The 21868-nt window shown below is 38.7% G+C and overlaps 1 protein-coding gene across 8 annotated transcripts in view; it reads right to left on the bottom strand.

The window, feature by feature from the left end:
- Positions 1-21868, bottom strand: part of MTMR8 (myotubularin related protein 8) — a 237102-nt gene that overhangs the window by 36369 nt on the left and 178865 nt on the right. For 5 of the 8 annotated variants that reach the window (XM_070291540.1, XM_070291541.1, XM_070291546.1 and 2 more), the window contains one exon: positions 5214-5340. The exons of the other annotated variants lie outside the window; for them this stretch is intronic. In XM_070291540.1, coding sequence (XP_070147641.1) covers positions 5214-5340 — 127 coding nt within the window. The remainder of the gene's footprint in view (positions 1-5213; positions 5341-21868) is intronic. 8 annotated transcript variants of the gene reach the window in all.

Consider the following 21868-nt stretch of genomic DNA (forward strand, 5'->3'; position numbering starts at 1 on the left):
GTCTTTGATATCCCCCTTCACAGAGCCAGAGTTAGATGGAGCTTCCAGATCAAAATGACTTGCACAAATCCCATTTATTTCAAGAAGTAACAAGTCAAATGACAACTGGCAACATCTGATGATTTATGTTATATAAGCCAAAGATCCCTGGGCTTCCCTGGTAGCTCAGTTGGTAAAGAATCTGCCTGCAATGCAGAAGACCTAGGTTCGAACCCTGAGTAGGGAAGGTCCCCTGGAGGAGGGCATGGCAACCCACTCTAGTATTCTCTAGAATCCCCATGGACAGAGAAGACTGGCAAGCAGCAGTCCATGGGGTCGCAAACAGTCACAGACAACTGAGCAATTAAGCACATAAGTCAAAGATCAAATAGTGGAAAGAGGGGGATCAGAGAAGATACAATAGGAAATCACATTGATGTTTTAACATTAAAGGAAGAAGGCAGCTATCAAGAAGAGGCAAGTAGAAAAATGGCTCCTATTTACATATAAAAAAAGACAGCCAAATGCCTTAAGAGTTCTTCTTCTAAGTAGGACTATTTTTTTTTTTTTGTCCATAGTTTAGCTCTTTGCTATTTCTAACACTTTGATTAAAAGGCCTACCTTTCTTATAGAGTAACTAATGAGGTGATCCTTTAGAGATGCCTGTATTTACAAATGGATGTGATAGTAACAGAGATGGCTCTTTCACTAAGAATCTCAGGGTTTTTTTAGCTTAAATCAAATACATGGTATACAAAATAGACATCCTGGGTGAAGATATGGATTCTACTGCCAAAGGAAATTCTGAAAATGACGACAATATATTGCATGACCCAAACTATGCAAGGCTTATCCTACCCCAACATGTGGAAGTGGGTAAACTATGACTGTATATCCAATAGGAAAGTGTACAGCAAGTGTATCAACCCCTAATTGGGGAAAGTTTAGTTTCCCCTTCCCCTGGAGCATCTGAACATGCCTTAAGAATAGACTTTTTTCAAAAATCTTCAGTAGTACAAGGTGTTAAGCCTACCAGATTTTAAAAGTAGTGCCAATTATGTCGAAAAATCCACAAACTGATGCGATGTCTAGAGAAGTAAAACCACTGATCTTCATAAAAATGCCTAAGAAGAGGGACTTCCCTGGCAGTCCAATGATTAAGATTCCACAATTCCACTGCAGAGGGAATGGGTTTGATCCCTGTACAGAACTAAGATCCCACAGGCCATGTCGTTTGGGCAAACAAAAACAAAAACAAAAACAAAAACAAGAAGAGTCCTGTTTTAGGAAAACTTAGGTGGGCACATATGCCATATGCCAGGGTCTAAAGCATGAAGATTTTCAGTTGTCTCCTGAACTGATGTTGAAAATGCCATTGATCAACATTATTAATTCAGACCCCATTGTTTTGGAATTTATCATTTTAGAATGTAGTGGATTCAAGTTTATTGATGGGCTATCTATAAAAAAGGGAGTTGGATAAGTGAGTATTATAAGACCTAGCTAGGGAACGAATTGGGAAAATTTTCCTTATATGTTCTAAACCACCAAGTACCCATGTACCATTTTTATTTATTTCTCAGGCAAATGTTGGGGGTCTCTAACGGCAATAACATGAGCTTACATTGTATGACTATATATACCTTCAAGTAAAATTTTCTTTCAAGTCATTCTGCAATTCAGTTACCTTTGCACATACCATCCCTTCAACAGGGTCTTAATTCTTCACTATGACAATATTTCTACTTGTTCTTGTGATAGAATAGTAAGGGTGGAAAAGTAAGGGAGACTGACCTTTAAAGAAAATGGAATAATGGAACCAATCTAATATCTCAGCTGAAAAGCAAGATATTATATTTTTAAAGTTAAATCCCATTCTAGAACTATAACGTACTTTTTCTTTTGCTTATATTCTAGGCTGCTTGACATGCATATGTTTTTTGTTCTTGTTTAGTTGCTAAAAAGTCATGTCTGACTCTTTTGACCCTATGTTCTGGAGCCCATTAGGCTCCTTTGTCCATGGGATTTCTCAGACAAGAATACTGGAGTGGGTTGCCATTTCCTTCTCCAGAGGATCTTCCCAATCCAGGGACTGAACCCGCGTCTCCTGCATTGGCAGGTGGATTCATTACCACTGAGCCACCAGGGAAGCCCTGAGGTACATATACTGATTGCTTAACTGGTTAAGGCCCTAAATCCCCTTCTACAATCTTAAGCCTCAGTCATTTAATCCAGTTAGAAAAGCAGCACAGCCTTTTTTGAGACAAGGATCATTGTGGGTGTTGTAGGTACAACTAACATGGAAACAGATGAATAGCTCACTGTTGCTTAGAGAAGCCTATCTTGGTGCTGCCCTTAGATAGCCCTATGTCTTCAGAGATGCCCATGTTCCCAGAGAAGCTCATGGTCTCAGAGATGCTGGTATCTTCATATAAGCCCATAGCCTCAGTGGTGCCCATGTTGTCAGAGATGCCCAAGACCCCAGAGATGCCTGTGTCTCCAGAGAAGCCCACATCTCTAGAAATGTTTATGGCCCTAAGGTTGCCCATGATCTCATAATAGTCATGGTGGAGGTCTGCACACTGACTTTTTACTTGATCCATCTGAACTAGAGGGCTTCCTTCTCTAGAAAGAGTGCCATTCTCCATCAAGTATTCAGGTCTCCATCAGTACCCATAAAACAGACAGGATTTGTCAAAGGAGTTCCTGGGTGCTGAGATAATAAATGCCCTAATTGAGAGCAGGTACAGACTTCTGGTGGCTAATCATGGGCTTTCAGTTTCTGTCATGGGAGCAAGGAATGGTTGAAAAGAATTAGAAACTGGAGTAAAACTAGGCAAATATCACACTGACATATAGGGATCCTGTCAGCTGTCACTTATATGGTAGCCAATGACTTTTTGTCCCCTCCTCCTCCTCAAACATCTTTTATGCATCACTTAATTTATTCAGCACTTAATAGTGCTTTAAAAGCCCTACCTCTAAATATCCTCAAAGGTCTTGTATCTATAAAAGTTCCCTTTTCTGATAAATGCAATTTTATTACTGAGAACAGGGAAGGTAAGGGAAAGGATCACTAACATTTATTGATTACTTCCATGTGCCAACCACTATAGTATTTCATTTTATGCTAAAGTCCCATTAGTTATGTATTAGCTATATTTTACAGATGAGGAAACTGAGGTTCAGAGAATTTAAGTAAGTTCACCCAAATTCACACATTTAAGAAGTGGCAGAGCTGGGATCTGACCCTGCCTCTCCTTAATGCCAAAGTCTATGACCTGTCTACTACTTCATGTTGTCTCCAATAGATATTTTCACTTTCAGGGATAATAATGATTCACTGATATTTTACAATAGTGATTCTTAGCTTTCTCGGGAGGTCACATACACCTTTGAAAATCTGGAGTAAAGGATGAACCTTCTTCTCAGAAAATCACATGCAGGCACAAATGAGTGAATGAGATGGCACACAAATAGTCTTTAGGGATAATTTCAGGGGTTTCACAGATCCCTTGAAGGTCATCTGTGGACATCTATGGGTTTATGGACTCCAGTTAAGAGCTCCTGCCTTAGGGATAAGCATACCATTCTTATTTTCCTGGAAGTCACAAAATTATACACACACACACACACACACACGTATACAGTGGTAACACTTGGAGAAAGAAACTGACTGCATAGGTGGCTGGGAGAGTTTTTTCAACATTTCATTTTGTGCACTTTTGTATTGTGCATATTCTAACTTTATACTTGTACTGCCTTTTAAAAAACATCAACAGGGTATCTGTAATATAATATGGGCTGCTTTTGTTTTTCTTCTCTGTATTAAAAAAGGAATGTTAATAATAGTTATTATCCTTTTTGCTTTCCTTTTCTTTTTCTTTAATTGGAGGATAATTGCTTTAAAATATTGTATTGGTTATTTTAAAAGGAAGCCTTACTTACTTTTTAACTTTAGAATCAGAGAGTGATATGATTCTGTCTATTAACAGAATGAATCTGATTCTCTTAGGAATTAAATAGGAATAAATAAAAGGGCTAGGTTTATAATAGGGGACTTGCTCTGGAGACCCTGTGGAGAAGGTTCCTAATAGGTAAAAGAGGAGTCAGGAGAAAGGTTCCTTACTTCTCAGTTCTGCCTAGGGCTTCTTTCCTGGGGCTGCTTGTTTCCTTTGTTTCCTGATTTTAAGTCATACTTCAGTTTTCTTCCTTCCCCTCCCTCTCTTCATCTTTTTTTTTTTTATTTTAATGGAACTAAGTAACTGACTGTTGCTTTTCAAGAGGGCATTCAAAAGTTTAGGATCTGATGCAACCACAATACATTTATTTAAAAAATAAAAGGTATTTGTTTACTTACAGGGAGCAGCAGAAATGCTATGACTTATCTGGTGGAAAGGAGGTTCACGCCCAGTTCCTAAGCAGCACACCCTTTCTAAGAATTCTTTTCTAAGAAGTATCCCTCCCCTTTACTTCAAACATATCCTAGGGACCTCTGGATTCCAGAAGCAGCTCAGCATTTTCCTTTTTTTTTTTTTTTTTTGGAAAATAAATCCCTGTTGACTTGTTCAACTCTAATTAAAAACAAGTGTGTGACTTTGGTTTTGCTGGTATCATAAAGGAAATCAACACATAATCATATCCTAAAGCAAAAGAACCATTCAATGAATAGAGTTTATCATCTGCATGGGAAGGAAATCAGATTTTTTAAAAGGTTTTGATTGTTGGAAATAGCAACGTCATCGTTCTCATTAGTACACCCAAGAAGTTGTACTTATTTTCTTGATGGATAACAAATACTTGCATTATTTCCCTGAAATTCCCTCTTGTTCCTCCTCATAATTCCATCCAGATTAAAAAAGGGAACAAACTGGCTTAACTAGCCGACTGTGATATTTACCACTTAATATGGGTGGTTACAGAGAAGGCAATGGCAACCCACTCCAGTACTCTTGCCTGAAAAATCCCATGGGCAGAGGAGCCTGGTAGGCTGCAGTCCATGGGGTCGCAGAGTCAGACACGACTGAAGCGACTTAGCAGCAGCAGCGGCATGGGAGGTTAAAAAAAAAAAAAAAAGAGCTGTGCATCAGAGCTTTATAGACACAGGATGCTTGGAAAGCAGAGAGGATAACAAGCCAGCCAGGTAGCTTCTCACAAGTACCAAATCAATTACAAGTGGGTGAGGACTACTCAGAAGGTGTAAGAGATTCTCTTTTTGAGATTCAACTTTTCACCTTTTCTAGTTTGTGCACATCTGCCTCCAGCATTGATCTCTGCTTCTTAATTTCCAGGAGGCTCTCTAGCATACTCTGCTTGGGCTGCAACCCTTTGTCAAAGCGGTTATACATCCCACACCAGAACCTTGAATAAACAAAAAGAAAAAAAAGTGGGTTAGTTTAGCTAGAGAAATAGATTATTTTATGTTTTGTTCATGTCAAGAAAATATCAGCTTAGTAGTTAGGCAGATCTCAAAAGTAAGGTAACTATGATAACATTAAAAACACAGGCCATGCTCATAATTTAAAAGTAATGTTCTTAGCAGAAACATCTCTGCTGAAGACAGGCTGCCTAAAGTTGTACTGAGCTCATAGCCACATCTAACACACACGCCTTGACATACTCTGCCTACCCCAAAGTATAAAACCCAGCTCCACCCACTAGTGGGCAGGCACAAGCCCCATGATCAACCTCATCCACCAGAAAGCAGACACTAGAAGAAAGAAGAGCTATAGCCCTGCAAGCATAGAGAAAGGAAACTACAAATACAGAAAATCAGGCAAAATGAGATGGCAAAGAAGTATGTTCCAGATGAAGGAACAAGATAAAACTGCAGAAAAACAACTAAATCAGGTGGAGGTAGACAATCTACCTAAAAGAATTCAGAGTAATGATAATAAAAGTGTTTCAAAATCTTGGAAAAGGAATGGAGGTAGACTGAGAAGATAAAATAAAAATTTAACAAAGAGCTATAAGGTTTAAAGAACAAACAGATAAATAATATTATTACTGGGATAAAAAAAATACACTAGAAGGAATCAGTGGCATAATAAATGAGGTAGAAGAACTAATGAATGAGCTAGAAAACAGTGGGGGAAATCACTGCCATGAAACAGAATAAAGAAAAAAGAATGAAAACAAATGAGAACAGTCTCAGAGACCTTTGGGACAATGTTAAAAGCACCAATATTTACATTATAGGAGTCCTAGAAGGAGAAGAAAGAGAAAAAGATTCTTAGAAAATATTTGAATAGATAATAGACAAAAACTTCTCTACTATGAGAAAAAAAAATACTCACTCAAGTCCAAGAAGTACAGAGTACCATACGGGATAAACACAAGGAGGAACATGCTGAGACACATATTAATCAAACTGACAAATTAAAAAAACAAAAAGAAAATACTGAAAGCAACAAGGGAAAAGCAACAGATAACATACATATATACAGCTGATTTTTCAGTAGAAACTGCAGGCCAGAAGCTTGTGATATGATATATGTAAAGTGATGAAAGGGAAAAACTTCCAAACAAGAATATTCTACCCGGCAAGGCTCTTATTCAGATTTGACAGAGAAATCAAAACTTCTGCAGACAATCAAAGCTAAGAGAATTTAGCATCACCAAAAAAGCTTTACAACAGATGCTAAAGGAACTTCTCTAGGAAGAAATGAAAAGTCCACAACTAAGACAATAAAATTACAAATGGGAAGGCTCCGTGGTAAAGGCAAACATGAATCTAGTAAAGTTGTAGGATACAAAATTAATACAAAGAAGTCTCTTTCATTCATACACACTAACAATGAAAGATCAGAAAGAGAAATTAAGGAAACAATCACATTTAACATCACACCAAAAAGAATGAAATACCTGGGAGCAAACCTACTTAAGGAGGGAAAAGAATCTGTACTCTGAAAACTATAAGACAACAATGAAAGAAACTGAAGATGACACAGACAGATGGATAGATATGCCATGTTCTTGGATTGGAGGAATCAAAATTGTGAAAATGACTATATTACTCAAGGCAATCTACAGATTCAAAACAATCCCTATCAAATTACCAATGGCATTTTTCAGAGAACTACAACAAACTTTAACAGTATGTATGTAAACATAGAAGACTCCAAATAGCCAAAGAAGTGAAGTGAAGTCGCTCAGTCATTTCCGACTCTTTGCGACCCCATGGACTGTAGCCTACCAGGCTCTTCCCTCCATGGGATTCTCCAGGCAAGAGTACTGGAGTGGGTTGCCATTTTCCTTCTCCAGGGGATCTTCCTGACCCAGGGATCGAACCCTGGTCTCCCGCATTCCAGGCGGATGCTTTAACCTCTAAGCAACCAGGGAAGCCTCCAAATAGCCAAAGCAATCTTGAAATAAGCAGAGCTGGAGGAATCAGGCTCCTTGACTTCAGACTGTACTATGAAGCTACAGTAATCAAGACAGTATGGATCATACTGGCACAAAAACAGAAATATTGATCACTGGAACAGGATAGAAAGCCCAGAGGTAAATCCACACACCTATGGTCAACATATCTTTGATAAAGGAAGCAAGAATATATAATGGAGAAAAGACAGCCTCTTCAATGAGTGGTGCTGTGAAAACTGGACAGCTACATTTAAAAGAATGGAATGAGAACATTCTCTAACACCATACACAAAAATTAAACTCAAAGTGGATCAAAGACCTAAATTTAAGGCCAGACACTATAAAATTAGAGAAAAACAGGGAGAACACTCTGACATGAGATTAGCTCAAGATGGTGGAATAGAAGGAGATGAGCTCACACCTTTTTATGAGAACACCAAAATCACAACTAACTGCTAAACAACCAGCAACAACAACAACAAACAAATAAACAAACATTGCAACCTATGAGAAAAGATACCCTACATCCAAAAACAAAGAAGTCACAAGGAGATGGTAGGAGGGTGCAATCACAATAAAATCAAATCCCATTCCTGCTGAATGGGCAACCCACAAACTGCTAAACAATTATAGTACAGAAGTTCTCTCACAGGAGTGAAATTTCTGAGCTGAACATCAGACTTCCCAGTCTGATGGTCTGGCACTGGGAGAATCCCCCAGAAGATCTGATTCTAAGGGCCACCGGGATTTGATCAAGGAATTCCATAGGACTAGGGGAAACAAACTCCACTCTTGGAGGATGCACAAATGTTCTTGTGTGTACCAGGACACAGGAGAAAAAAAGTAGTGACCATATAAGTGACTGGGCCAGACCTACCTGCTAATATTAGAGGACCTCCTGTGGAGGCAGGGGTGGCTGTGGCTCACTCTGGGGACAAAGACACTGGCAGCAGCAGTTCTGCTGAGAACTCATTGGTATGAGCCCTCCTGGACATTAGCTTCACCAAACAGCCTGTAGGCTTCAGTGCTAGAATGCCTCAGGCCAAACAACCAACAGGGTAAGAACACAGGCTCACCCATCAGCAGAGAAGTAGCTTAAAGTCTTCTGGAGCACAGCCCTGCAAATCAGAGAGACAAGACCCAGCTCTCCGCACCACTGGGCAGGAACCAGAATATCAAAGCAATATTTTTTTATTCACCTCCTAAAGTAATGAAGATGAAAACAAAAATTTAAAAAGTGGGACTAATTAAAATTAAAAGCTTTTGTACAGCAAAGGAAACCACAAACAAAATGAAAAGGCAACATATAGAATGGGAGGAAATCTTTGTGAGTGACAAGGGATTAATCTCCAAAATATACAAAGAACTCATGCAGTTCTACGTCACAAAAACAAACAACCCAATTAAAAAATGGACAGAAGATCTAAATAGACATTTTTTCAAAGAAGACATACACACAGTCAAAAAAGTATGTAAAAAAATGCTCAGCATCACTAATTGTCAGAGAAATGCCAATCAAAACTACAACGAAGTATCCCCTCACACTGGTCAGAATGGCCATCATTAAAAAGTCTATAAACAACTAATGCTAGAGAGAGTGGGAAGAAAGTGTACCCTCCTACAGTGTTGATGGAATGCGCTGATAAGTTGCAACAACCAGTATGGAGACCAGTATGAAGGTTCATGAAAAAATTAAATACAGATGTACCATATGATCCAGCAATTCTAATATATATATATATATCTCCCCAGAGAAAAACACAATTTGAAAAGATACATGCACAGCAATGTTCATTGCAGCGCTATTTACAAAAGTCAAGACAAGGAAGTCACTTAAATATCCATTGACAGAGGAATGGATAAAGACGTAGTACATATATACAATGGAATATTACTCAGCCATAAAAAGAACAAAATGATGCCACCTGAAGCAACATGGCATAGACCTAGAGATTATCATATTAAGTGCAGTCAGACAAAGACAAATATCATATGAAATCATGCAGGGGCTTCCCAGATGGCTCAGAAGGTAAATAAACTGCCTGCAATGCAGGAACCCCAGGTTCAATCCCTGGGTTGGGAAGGACCTCTGGAGAAGGAAATGGCAACCCACTCTAGTGTTCTTGCCTGGGTAATTCCACAGACAGAAGAGCCTGGCATTGGGCTACAGTCCATGGGGTTGCAAAGAGTTGGACACAACTGGGCAACTAAAATGAACTCATAGATCTCACAGATTTCAAAAACAAACCAATGGTTACCTAAGGGGAAACATGTAGGGGGAGGGATAAATTACGATCCTGGGATTAACATACATACACAACTATAGATAAAATAGATAACCAAAAACAGCCTACTGTACAGCACAGGAAACTGTACAGCACAGGAAACTGTACTCAATATTCTATAATAACCTATATGAGGGAAGAATCTGAAAAAGGAAAAAAATATATGCGTATACATAACTGAACCACTATGCTGTATATTTGAAACCAATACAACACTGTAAACTAACTATACTCCAATTTAAAAAAGGACCTGAATAGACAATTTTTCCAAATAAGAGATACATATGGACACTAAGCATACAAAGATATCATCACTAATCATTAGGGTATCACATGCTATCATGGTAATGTTCAAAATCCTTTAAGCTAGGCTTCAGCAGTATGTGAACAAAGAACTTTCAGATGTACAAGCTGGATTTAGAAGAGGCAAAGGAATCACAAATCAAATTGCCAACATCCACTGGATCAAAGAAAAAGCGAGGGAATTCCAGAAAAAGCGTCTACTTCTGCTTCATTGACTAAGTGAAAGCCTTTGACTGCATGGATCACAACAAACTCTGGAAAATTCTTAAAGAGATAGGAATACCAGATCACCTTACTTGTCTCCTGAGAAATCTGTATGCAGGTCAAGAAGCAACAGTTAGAACTGGACGTAGAACAACAGACTGGTTCAAAATTGGGAAAGGAATACGTCAAAGCCATATATTATCTTGTGCTCCAAAATCATTGCGGATGGTGACTGCAGCCACGAAATTAAAAGACATTTGCTCCTTGGAAGGAAAGCTATGACAAGCCTAGACAGTGTATTAAAAAGCAGAGACATCACTGCTGATAAAGGTCCCTACAGTCAAAGCTATGGTTTTTCCAGTAGTCAGGTATGTTTGTGAGAGTTGGACCATAGAGAAGGCTGAGTGCCGAAAAATTGATGCTTTTGAACTGTGGTGTTGGAGAAGACTCTTGAGAATCCTTTGGACTGCAAGGAGATCAAACCAGTCAATCCTAAAGGAAATCAACCCTGAATATTCAGTGGAAGGACTGATGCTGAACTTGAAACTCCAATAATTTGGACACCTGATGCAAAGAGCTGACTCATTGGAAAAGACCCTGATGCTGGGAAAGACTGAGGGCAGGAGGAGAAGGGGGCAACCAGATAAGATGGTTGGATGGCATCACCGACTCAATGGACTTGAGTTTGAGGAAAGTTCAGGAAATAGTGAAAGACAGGGATGCCTAGCATGGTGCAGTCCATGGAGTCGCAAAGAGTTGGACATGACTTACTGACTGAACCACAGCAACCCACTAGGTAAATGGAAACTAAAACCATGACATATCATCTCATACCCATTAGAATGGCTAGTATTTCAAAACAAGCAAACAAACAAACAATTGGCAAAAATGTGGAGAAATTGGAACTGTTTGTGTTGTGGTACAGCTTCTATGGAAAACACAATGGTTATTCCTCAAAAAAACTAAAAATAGATTTACCATATGATCCATTAATTCTACTTTTCAGTATATATCCAAGAGAATTTGAAAAGAGGGCCTCAAAAATACTTTTAAGCCAATGTTCATAGAAGCATTAATTTAAAAAACCAAGAGGTAGAAGTTATACAGTTGTTTATATACAGGTGAATGAATACACACAATGTGATATGCAATCAATGAAATATTACTCAGCCTTAAAAGAGAATGAAAATTCTGACAGAAGTTTCACATGGATGAACCTTGAGGACATCATATTAAATGAAACAAACTGGGCATGAAAGAACATATATGGTTCTACTCATATGACGTATCTAGAGTGTTCAGATTAACAGAGACAGAAAGTAGAATGATAGTTGTTAGGGGATGGAGTGAGAGGGAAATAGAAAACTTAATGGGTACAGATGATTGAACAATTCAGATATACTTAACATTACTAAAGCGTACACTTAAAAATGATCATTGTGCTAAGTCACTTTAGTTGTGTCCGACTGTGTGACCCCATGGTCTGTAGACCACCAGGTTCCTCTGTCCATGGGATTCACCAGGCACAAATACTGGATTGAGTTGCCAATTTCTTCTCCAGGGGATCTTCCTGACCTAGGGATCAAACTTGCATCTAGTACATCACCTGCACTGGCAGCTGGGTTCTTTACAATTAGTGCTATCTGGAAAGCCCCTAAAAATGGTTAAGATGGTAAATTTTGTGCTATATGTATTTTACCACAATTTTAAAAAAGAATAGTAAAGAGTAATCCCCCAAAAGCTGTATCCAGTTTCCTCAATGGATAACTGTAGTATAATATCACAACTAGGCTAATATGATATATTCAAGATAACAATTCCTTTATAAGGAATACTGCTACTGTACTTTTATAGCCACACACAGCTCTGTACCTTCTATCCCTCAACCCTGTCCTTAACCCTTGGTAATCATTATCTTAACCATTTACTATTAATTTTGCCTTTTAAGAAATTTTATAAATGGATACATAAAGTATATAATATTTTGAGATTAGCTTTAAAATTTCATCACAATTCTCTGCAAGGTGTTGCATGTATCAATACTTCATTTTTTAATTTAAATTTATTTATTTTAATTGGAGGCTAATTACTTTATAATATTGTATTGGTTCTGTCATACATCAACATTCTTTACTGCTGAGTAATAATCACTGGCATTGATGTACCAGTTTGTTTACATATGAACAATTTACTTATTGAAGGATACTTGGGTTGTTTTAAGTTTTTGGCTATTTTGTATAACACTGCTATGAACACTAATGTATAGGTTTCTTGTGAACAAAATTTTTTATTTGTTTTGGATATATGTCCAGAAGTGCAATTAGTGCAATTGTTAGATCAAATGGTAGTTGCATGTTTAGCTTTAGGAAATTGAAAAACTGATTTCCACAGTGATTATACTATTATACATTACTGTTATATAAATGAGCCAAAAAAGGCCTCTACATATGGCTCTATATTGTTTACTTCTTCATAGAAGGCTGGGACCTGTTAGCTGCAAAGCCCGTCAGTGCCAAACTCAAAATTTTACCCATCCAGTCATTTTCAACATAGCCCAAATAAGCAGTTTTTAGTTATTTAATGCCTACTTGCTTTGTATACCCTGAGAAAGTGCACTCAGTATCTGCAAGCCATAAATAAGATGAATTTCTATACAATAACTGAACAGGTGCTTCTGAGCTCAACTAGCTATGTGTTGAGTTCTGCCAGAGGGAGCTTATCACCAGAACACTGCCTAAAGATGAGGTAGAAGATTAAACTTCTGGGGGAGATGAAATGGAAGGCAGGACCCTATGAAGTTTCCACTAGAGGGAAAGGCAACACAGTACCATCATGTTAGTGATGAGGATAACTTACCCTGTTTTCCTGGTAACCAATTGCAAAAGTAAGAGATATTGAAATAGCAAAAGGGAAGGGGCTAAAAGGAGGGGCCAGATCTCAGTTGGATAGAGAGACATGCCATCTCTTTTCCCCTGAGGCCTCAGATCAGTCGAGGTGCTCAGTAGCATATGACTCTTTGTGACACCAAGGACTACAGAAAGCTAGGCTTCCCTGTCCATCACCAACTCCCAAAGCTTGCTCAAACTCAGGTCTGTCGAGTCAGTGATGCCATCCAACCATCTCATCCTCTGTTGTTCCCTTCTCCTCCTGCGTTCAACCTTTCCCAGCATCAGGGTCTTATCCAATGAGTCCATTCTTCGCATCAGGAGGCCAAAGTATTGGAGCTTCAGTTTCAGCATCAGTCCTTCCAATGAATATTCAGGACTGATTTCCTTTAGGATGGACTGGTTGGATCTCCTTGAAGTCCAAGTGACTCTCAAGAGTCTTCTCCAACACCACAGTTCAAAAGCATCAATTCTTTGGTGCTCAGCTTTCTTTATGGTTCAACTCTCACATCCACACAAGAGTACTAAAAAACATAGCATTGACTAGATGGAACTTTGTTGGCAAAGTAACATCTCTGCTTAATATGCTGTCTACTTTTGTCATACTTTTCTTCCAAAGAGCAGCTTCTTGTAATTTCATGGCTGCATTCACCACCTGCAGTGATTTTGGAGCCCAATAAAATAATGTCTGTCATGGTTTCCATTGTTTCCCCATCTATTTGCCATGGAAGTGATAGGACCAGATGCCATGATCTTGGTTTTTGAATGCTGAATTTTAAGCCAGCTTTTTCACTCTAGCCTTTCACTGTCATCACGGGCCTCTTTAGCTCCTCTTCAATTTTCTGCTATAAGAACGGTATCATCTGCATATCAGAGGTTATTGATATTTCTCCCAGCAATCTTGATTCCAGCTTGTGCTTCATCCAGCCTGGCATTTCGCATGATGTACTCTTCATATAAGTTAAACAAGCAGGGTGAGAACATACAGACTTGATGTACTCCCTTCCTAATTTGGAACAATTCTGTTGTTCCATCTTCAGTTCTAAGTGTTGCTTCTTGACCTGGATACAGATTTCTTAGGAGGCAGGTCAGGTGGTCTGGTATTCCCATGTCTTTAATAATTTTCCATAGTTTGTTGTGATCCATGCAGACAATGCTTTGGCATAGTCAATAAAGCAGAAGTAGATGTCTTTCTGGAACTCTTGTTTTTTCTATGATCAAACCTGATGTTGGCAATATGATCTCTGGTTCCTCTGCCTTTTCTAAATCCAGCTTGAACATCTGGAAGTTCTCAGTCCATGTACTGTTGAAGCCTGGCTTGGAGAATTTGGGGCCTTACTTTGCTAGCGCGTGAGATGAGTGCAATTGTGTGGTAGTTTGAACATTCTTTGGCATTATCTATCTTTGGTATTGGAATGCAAACTGACCATTTCCAGTCCTGTGGCCACTGCTGATTTTTCCAAATTTGCTGGCATATTGAGTGCAACACTTTAACAGCAGCATATTTTAAGATTTGAAATAGCTCTCCTGGAATTCCATCATCTCCACTAGCTTTGCTCGTAGTGATGCTTCCTAAGGCCCACTTGACTTGAACATTCCAGTATGTCTGGCTCTAGGTGAGTGATCACACCATTGTGGTTATCTGGGTCATGAAGATCTTTTTTGTATAGTTCTGTGTATTCTTGCCACCTCTTCTTAATATCTTCTGCTTCTATTAGGTGCATATCATTTCTGTCCTTTATTGTTCCTATGTTTGCATGAAATGTTCCCTTGGTATCTCTAATTTTTTTGAAGAGATCTCTAGTCTTCCCCATTCTATTGTTTTCCTGTATTACTTTGCAGTAATCACTGAGGTAGGCTTTCTTATCTCTCCTTGCTATTCTTTGAAATTCTGCATTCAAGTAGGTATATCTTTCCTTTTCTCCTTTGCCTTTTGCATCTCTTCTTTTCTCAGCTATTTGTAAGGCCTCATCAGACAACCACTGTTCCTTTTTGCACTTCTTTTTCTTGGGGATAGTCTTCATCACTGCCTCCTGTACATTGTCACGAATCTTCATCCATAGTTCTTCTGGTACTCTTGTCTATTAGATCTTATCCCTTGAATCTGTTACTTTCACTGCATAAATGTAACAGATTTGATTTTGGTCATACCTGAATCGTCTAGTGGTTTTCCCTACTTTCTTCAATTTAAGTCTGAATTTGGCAGTAAACTGTTCATGATCTGAGCCACAGTCAGCTCCTGGTCTTGTTTTTGCTGACTGTAAAGAGCTTCTCCATCTTCAGCTGCAAAGAATATAATCAATCTGATTTAGGTATTGACTATCTAGTCATGTCCATGTGTGGAGTCATCTCTTGTGTTGTTGGAAGAGGGTGTTTGCTATGACCAGTGTGTTCTCTTCACAAAATTCTGTTAGCCTTTTCCCTGCTTCAATTTTTACTCTAAGGCCACACTTACCTGCTACTCCAGGCATCTCCTGACTTCCTACTTTTGCATTCCAGTCCACTATGATGAAAAGGACTTTTTTTTTTTTTGGGTGTTAGTTCTAGAAGACCTCATAGGTCATCATAGATCTATTCAACTTCAGATTATTTGGCATTACTGGCTGGGAAATAGACTCGGATTTCTGTGATATTGAATGGTTTTCCTTGGAAAGAACAGAGATCATTCTGTCATTTTTGAGACTTCACCCAAAATACTGCATGTCAGACTCTTTTGTTGACTATGAGGGCTACTCCAATCCTCTAAGGGATTCTTGCCCACTGTAGTAGATATAATGGTCATGTGAATTAAATTCACCCATTCCAATCCATTTTAGTTCACTGATTCCTAAATTGTCAATGACCACTTCCAATTTGCCTTGATTTATGGACCTAACATTCCAGGTTCCTATGCAATATTGTTCTTTACAGCATCGGATTTTACTTCCAACACCAGTCACACTGACAACTGGGTATTCTTTTCTCTTTGGCGCCGTCTCTTCATTCTTTCTGGATTCATTTGTCCACTTTTCTCCAGTACCACAATGAGCACCTACAGACGTGGGCAGTTCTTATTTCAGTGTCCTATCTTTTTCCTTCTCATACTGTTCATGGGGTTCTCAACCCAGGAATACTGAAGTGGTTTGCCATTCTCTTCTCCAGTGGAGCATGTTTTGTCAGAACTCTCCACCATGACCCATCCATCTTTGGTGGCCCTACACAGAATGGCTTATAGTTTCATTAAGTTAGAGAAGGCTGCAATCCACATGATCAATTTGGTCAGTTTTCTATGATTGTGGTTTTCATTGTGTCTGCCCTTTGATGGATAAGGATAAGAGGCTTGCTGAAGCTTCCTGATGGGAGAGACTGATTGAAGGGAAGCTGGATTTAGAAAGGGCAGAGAAACCAGAGATCAAATTGCTAATATCTGCTGGATGATCAAAAAAGCAGGAGAATTTCAGAAAAACATCTATTTCTGTTTTATTGACTATGCCAAAGCCTTTGACTTGGTGGATCACAATAAACTGTGGAAAATTCTGAAGGAGATGGGAATACCAGGCCACCTGACCTGCCTCTTGAGAAACCTGTATGCAGGTCAGGAAGCAACAGTTAGAACTGGACATGGAACAACTGACTTGTTCCAAATCGGGAAAGGAGTACGTCAAGGCTGTATATTGTCATCCTGCTTATTTAACTTATATGCAGAGTACATCATGAGAAATGCTGGGCTGGAGGAAGCACAGGCTGGAATCAAGATTGCTAGGAGAGATATCAATAACATCAGATACACAGATGACATCACCCTTATGGCAGAAAGTGAAGAAGAACTAAAGAGCCTCTTGATGAAAGTGAAAGAGGAGAGTAAAAAAGTTGGCTGAAGACTCAACATTCAGAAAAGTAAGATCATGGCATCTGGTCCTATCACTTCATGGCAAATAGATGGGAAATAGTGACAGGCTTTATTTTCTTGGGCTCCAAAATCACTGCAGATGGTTATTGCAGTCATGAAATTAAAAGACGCTTACTCCTTGGAAGAAAAGTTATGACCAACCTAGACAGCATATTAAAAAGCAGAGACATTACTTTGCTGACAAAGGTCCATCTAGTCAAGGCTATGGTTTTTCCAATAGTCATGTATCAATGTGAGAGTTGGACTATAAAGAAAGCTGAGCACCGAAGAATTGATGCTTTTGAACTGTGGTGTTGGAGAAGACTGTTGACAGTACCTTAGACAGCAAGGAGATCCATCCTAAAGGAAATCAGTCCTGAATATTCATTGGAAGGACTGATGCTGAAGCTGAAACTCCAATACTTTGGCCACCTGATTTGAAGAACTGATTCATTTGAAAAAACTCCGATGCTAGGAAAAATTGAAGGTGGGAGGACAAGGGGATGACAGAGGATGAGATGGTTGGATGGCATCACCAACTCAATGGACATGAGTTTGAGGAACCTCTTGGAGTTGTGATGGACAGGGAGGCCTAGCATGCTGCAGTCCATGATGTTTCAAAGAGTTGGACATGACTGAGTGATTGAACTTAGGATTTTCTATGTATGTATTATGTCATCTACAAAGAGTGACGGCTTTACTTCTTTTCTAACTTGGAGTCCTTTTATTTTTTTTCTTCTTGATTCTCATAGTAGGACTTTTAAAACTATCTTGAATAAAAGTGATAACAGTGGACATCCTTGTCTTGTTCTTGACCTTAGAGAAAATGTATTCAGTTTTTCATGGTTGAATATGATGTTAGTTCTAGATTTGTCATATATAGGTTTATTATGCTGAAGTAGTCCATGGAGTTCATGGAGTTCACACAGTCAGACACACACACATACATACATACACTACTATGTGGAAGTAGGTTCTCTCTATGCCCACTTTCTGGTGTGTTTTCATCATAAATGTATGTTGAATTTTGTCAAAAGTTTTCTTCTGCACATATTACAGAAGATGATCATGTGGTTTTTATTATTTAATTTGTTAACATAGTACATGACACTGATTAGTCTGTGAATATTGAAAATTCTTTGTATCCCAAGGAAAACTCCCATTTGATCATAGTGTATGATCCTTTCAATATATTGTTGAATTCAGTTTGATGGTATTTTGTTAGACTGTTACATCCATATTCATCAGTGATACTCGCCTGTAATTTTTTTTTTTTTTCCCTTTGGTATCCTTGTTTGGTTTTGGTATCAGGGTGATGGTGGTTTGAAAAAAACAAACGACAGAATCAAAAAATGGAGAGAATACCTAAACAGACATTTTGCCAAAGAAGACGTACATATAGCCAGGAGGCACAAGAAAAGATGTTCAGCATTGCTAATTATTGTTGTTGTTGTTTAGCTGTGAAGTTGTGTCTGACTCTTTTGTAAGCCAATGGATCGTAGCCTGCCAGGCAATTCTGTCCATGGGATTTCCCAGGCAAGAATAGTGGAGTTGGTTGCCATTTCCTTCTCTAGGGGATCTTCCTGACCTAAGGATTGAACCCCATCTCCTGCAAGTCTCTTGCACTGCAGGTGGATTCTTTACCACTGAGCCACTGAAAAATGCAAATCAAAACTACAATGAGATGTCACCTCACAACAGTCAGAATAGCCATCATCAAAAAGTCTTCAAACAGTAAATGCTGGAGAGGGTGTAGAGAAAAGGTAACCCTCCTACACTTTACAAACTGGTAGAGCCACTACAGAGGATACTATGAGAGTTCTTTAAAAAACTAAAAATAGAGCTACCATGTGATCCAGCAATCCCACTCCTGGGCATATATCCAGAGAAAACCATGGTTCAAAATGATACATGCACCCCAATGTTTGCTGCAGCACTGTTTACAATAGCCAGGATATTGAAGCAACCTAAATGTCCATCTACAGATGAACTGATAAAGAAGGTGTGGTACATATGTACAATGGAGACTCAGCCATTAAATAGCACGAAATAATGCTGTTTTTGGCAACATGGGTGGATCTGGAGATTATTATACTAAGTGGAGTAAGTCAGAGAGAGAAAGACAAATATCATATAATATCACTTATTTGTGGAATAAAAAAATAAAAGATACAAATGAACTTATTTACAAAACAGAAAGATACTTGCAGACATAGAAAACAAAGTTTTGGTTTCCAGGAATGAAGGGTGGGGGTGGTAGGGATAGATTGGGTGTTTGGGATTGACATATACACACTCCTATATTTAGAATAGATAACCAACAAGACCTATTGTATAGCAGAGGGAATTCTGTTCAATATTCTGTAATAAACTAAATAGGAAAATAATTGGAAAAAGAATAGATATGTGTATAACTGAATCACTTTGCTGTACATTTGAAACTAACATAACATTGCAAACCAACTATAGTCCAATAGTTAAAAATTAAACAACAACAACAACAACAACTATAGTTTTGTATTTAAAAATCTAACCACCACTGGCTGGCTCTGTTGCACATGGTTTTTCAAACCTCCCTTATCCCAGAAATCACTCTTGTTTTAAAGGGACCCCTCAACTCTCCTCCCAACACTGGAGGTGATCAGCTTGGGAGGAGGAAAGATTAAGGTAATAATTACCCACTTATCTATTAAAATTAACCCAGTTCTGCAAAAAAAGAAAAAAAAAAGTTTGGTTGTAACTGCTGTTTCTTCTGCCAAGACTATCCCTCTATCCATTACTGGAATGGAGCTCTTCAGTTAGCAATATTTCAAGGAACAAACTACAGACTTTTTTGCTATTGGTGGGCACTGCATGGTAAAAACCAGTTAACGATCTCTTACATATGAGACAGTATCAGCTAAGACAAGGCACTGAAGGATTATGGCTTGACTTAAAGAATGGATACTGATTCCCCCTATCTCACATTTCAATTCCCTGGTATGACCTGTGCTATAAAGCCACTACTAATAAGTGGAGGCTAGTTATAGACTATAGAGAGTTTAACAAGGCTGTTCCCTTTTTTAGAGCATCCCTACCAGATATCTTCACCTTAACATTCAAAGAAATACAGATAAACAGTTTGAAGTAATAGACTTGACTAATATGTTCTATTCATTAAAAATATTACAGAAGAGTAAAAATTCATCAGAGGGCAGACACACAAACCATAATCACAGAAAACTAGTCAATCTAATTACATGGACCACAGCGTTGTCTAACTCAATGAAACTAAGCCATGGCGTGTGGGGCCACCCAAGATGGGCAGGTCGACATCTGACAAAATGTGGTCCATTGGAGAAGGGAATGGCAAATCACTTCAGTATTCTTCCTTGAGAACCCCATGAACAGTATGAAAAGGCAAAATGATAGGATACAGAAAGAGGAACTCCCAAGGTCGGTAGGTGCCCAGTATGTTACTGGAGAACAGTGGAGAAATAACTCTAGAAAGAATGAAGAGATAGAGCCAAAGCAAACACAATACCCAGTTGTGGATGTGACTGGTGACAGAAGCAAGGTCTGATGCTGTAAAGAGCAATATTGAATAGGAACCTGAAATGTCAGGTCCCTGAATCAGGGCAAAATGGAAGTGATCAAACAGGAGATGCCAAGAGTGAATGTCGACATTCTAGGAATCAGCAAACTAAAATGGACTGGAATGGGTGAATTTAACTCAGATGACCATTATATCTACTATTGCGGGCAGGAATCCCTTAGAAGAAATGGAGTAGCCATCATGGTCAACAAAAGAGTCTGAAATGCAGTACTTGGATGCAATCTCAAAAATGACAGAATGATCTCTGTTTGTTTCCAAGGCAAACCATTCAATATCACAGTAATCCAAGTCTATGCCCCAACCAGTAACGCTGAAGAAGCTGAAGTTGAACGGTTTTATGAAGACTTACAAGACCTTTTAGAACTAACACCCAAAAAAGATGTCTTTTTCATTATAGGGGACTGGAACGCAAAAGTAGGAAGTCAAAAAACACCTGGAGTAACAGGAAAATTTGGCCTTGGAATACGGAATGAAGCAGGGCAAAGACTAATAGAGTTTTGCCAAGAAAATGCACTGGTCATAGCAAACACCCTCTTCCAACAACGCAAGAGAAAACTCTACACATGGACATCACCAGATGGTCAACACTGAAATCAGATTGATTATATTAGTTGCAGCCAAAGATGGAGAAGCTCTATACAGTCAGCAAAAACAAGACTGGGAGCTGACTATAGCTCAGATCATGAACTCCTCATTGCCAAATTCAGACTGAAATTGAAGAAAGTAGGGAAAACCACTAGATAATTCAGGTATGACCTAAATCAAATTCCTTATGATTATACAGTGGAAGTGATAAATAGATTTAAGGTACTAGATCTGATAGATAGAGTGCCTCATGAACTACAGATGGAGGTTTGTGATATTGTACAGAGACAGGGATCAAAACAATCCCCATGGAAAAGAAAGGCAAAAAAGCAAAATCGTTGTCTGGGGAGGCATTACAAATAGCTGTGAAAAGAAGAGAAGCAAACAGCAAAGGAAAGGAAAGATAAAGCATCTAACTGCAGAGTTCCAAAGAATAGCAAGAAGAGATAAGAAAGTCTTCCTCAGCAATCAATGCAAAGAAATAGAGGAAAACAACAGAATGGGAAAGACTAGAGATCTCTTCAAGAAAATTAGAGATACCAAGGGAACACTTCATGCAAAGATGGGCTCGATAGAGGACAGAAATGGTATGGACCTAACAGAAGCAGAAGATATTAAGAAGAGGTGGCAAGAATACACAGAAGAACTGTACAAAAAAGATCTTCATGACCAAGATAATCATGATGGTGTGATCAATCACTTAAAGCCAGACATCCTGGAATGGGAAGTCAAGTGGGCCTTAGAAAGCATCACTAGGAACAAAGCTAGTGGAGGTGATGGAATTCCAGTTGACCTATTT

The sequence above is a fragment of the Ovis canadensis genome, chromosome X (genome assembly GCF_042477335.2).
Source record: "Ovis canadensis isolate MfBH-ARS-UI-01 breed Bighorn chromosome X, ARS-UI_OviCan_v2, whole genome shotgun sequence".
Lineage (NCBI taxonomy): Eukaryota > Metazoa > Chordata > Mammalia > Artiodactyla > Bovidae > Ovis > Ovis canadensis.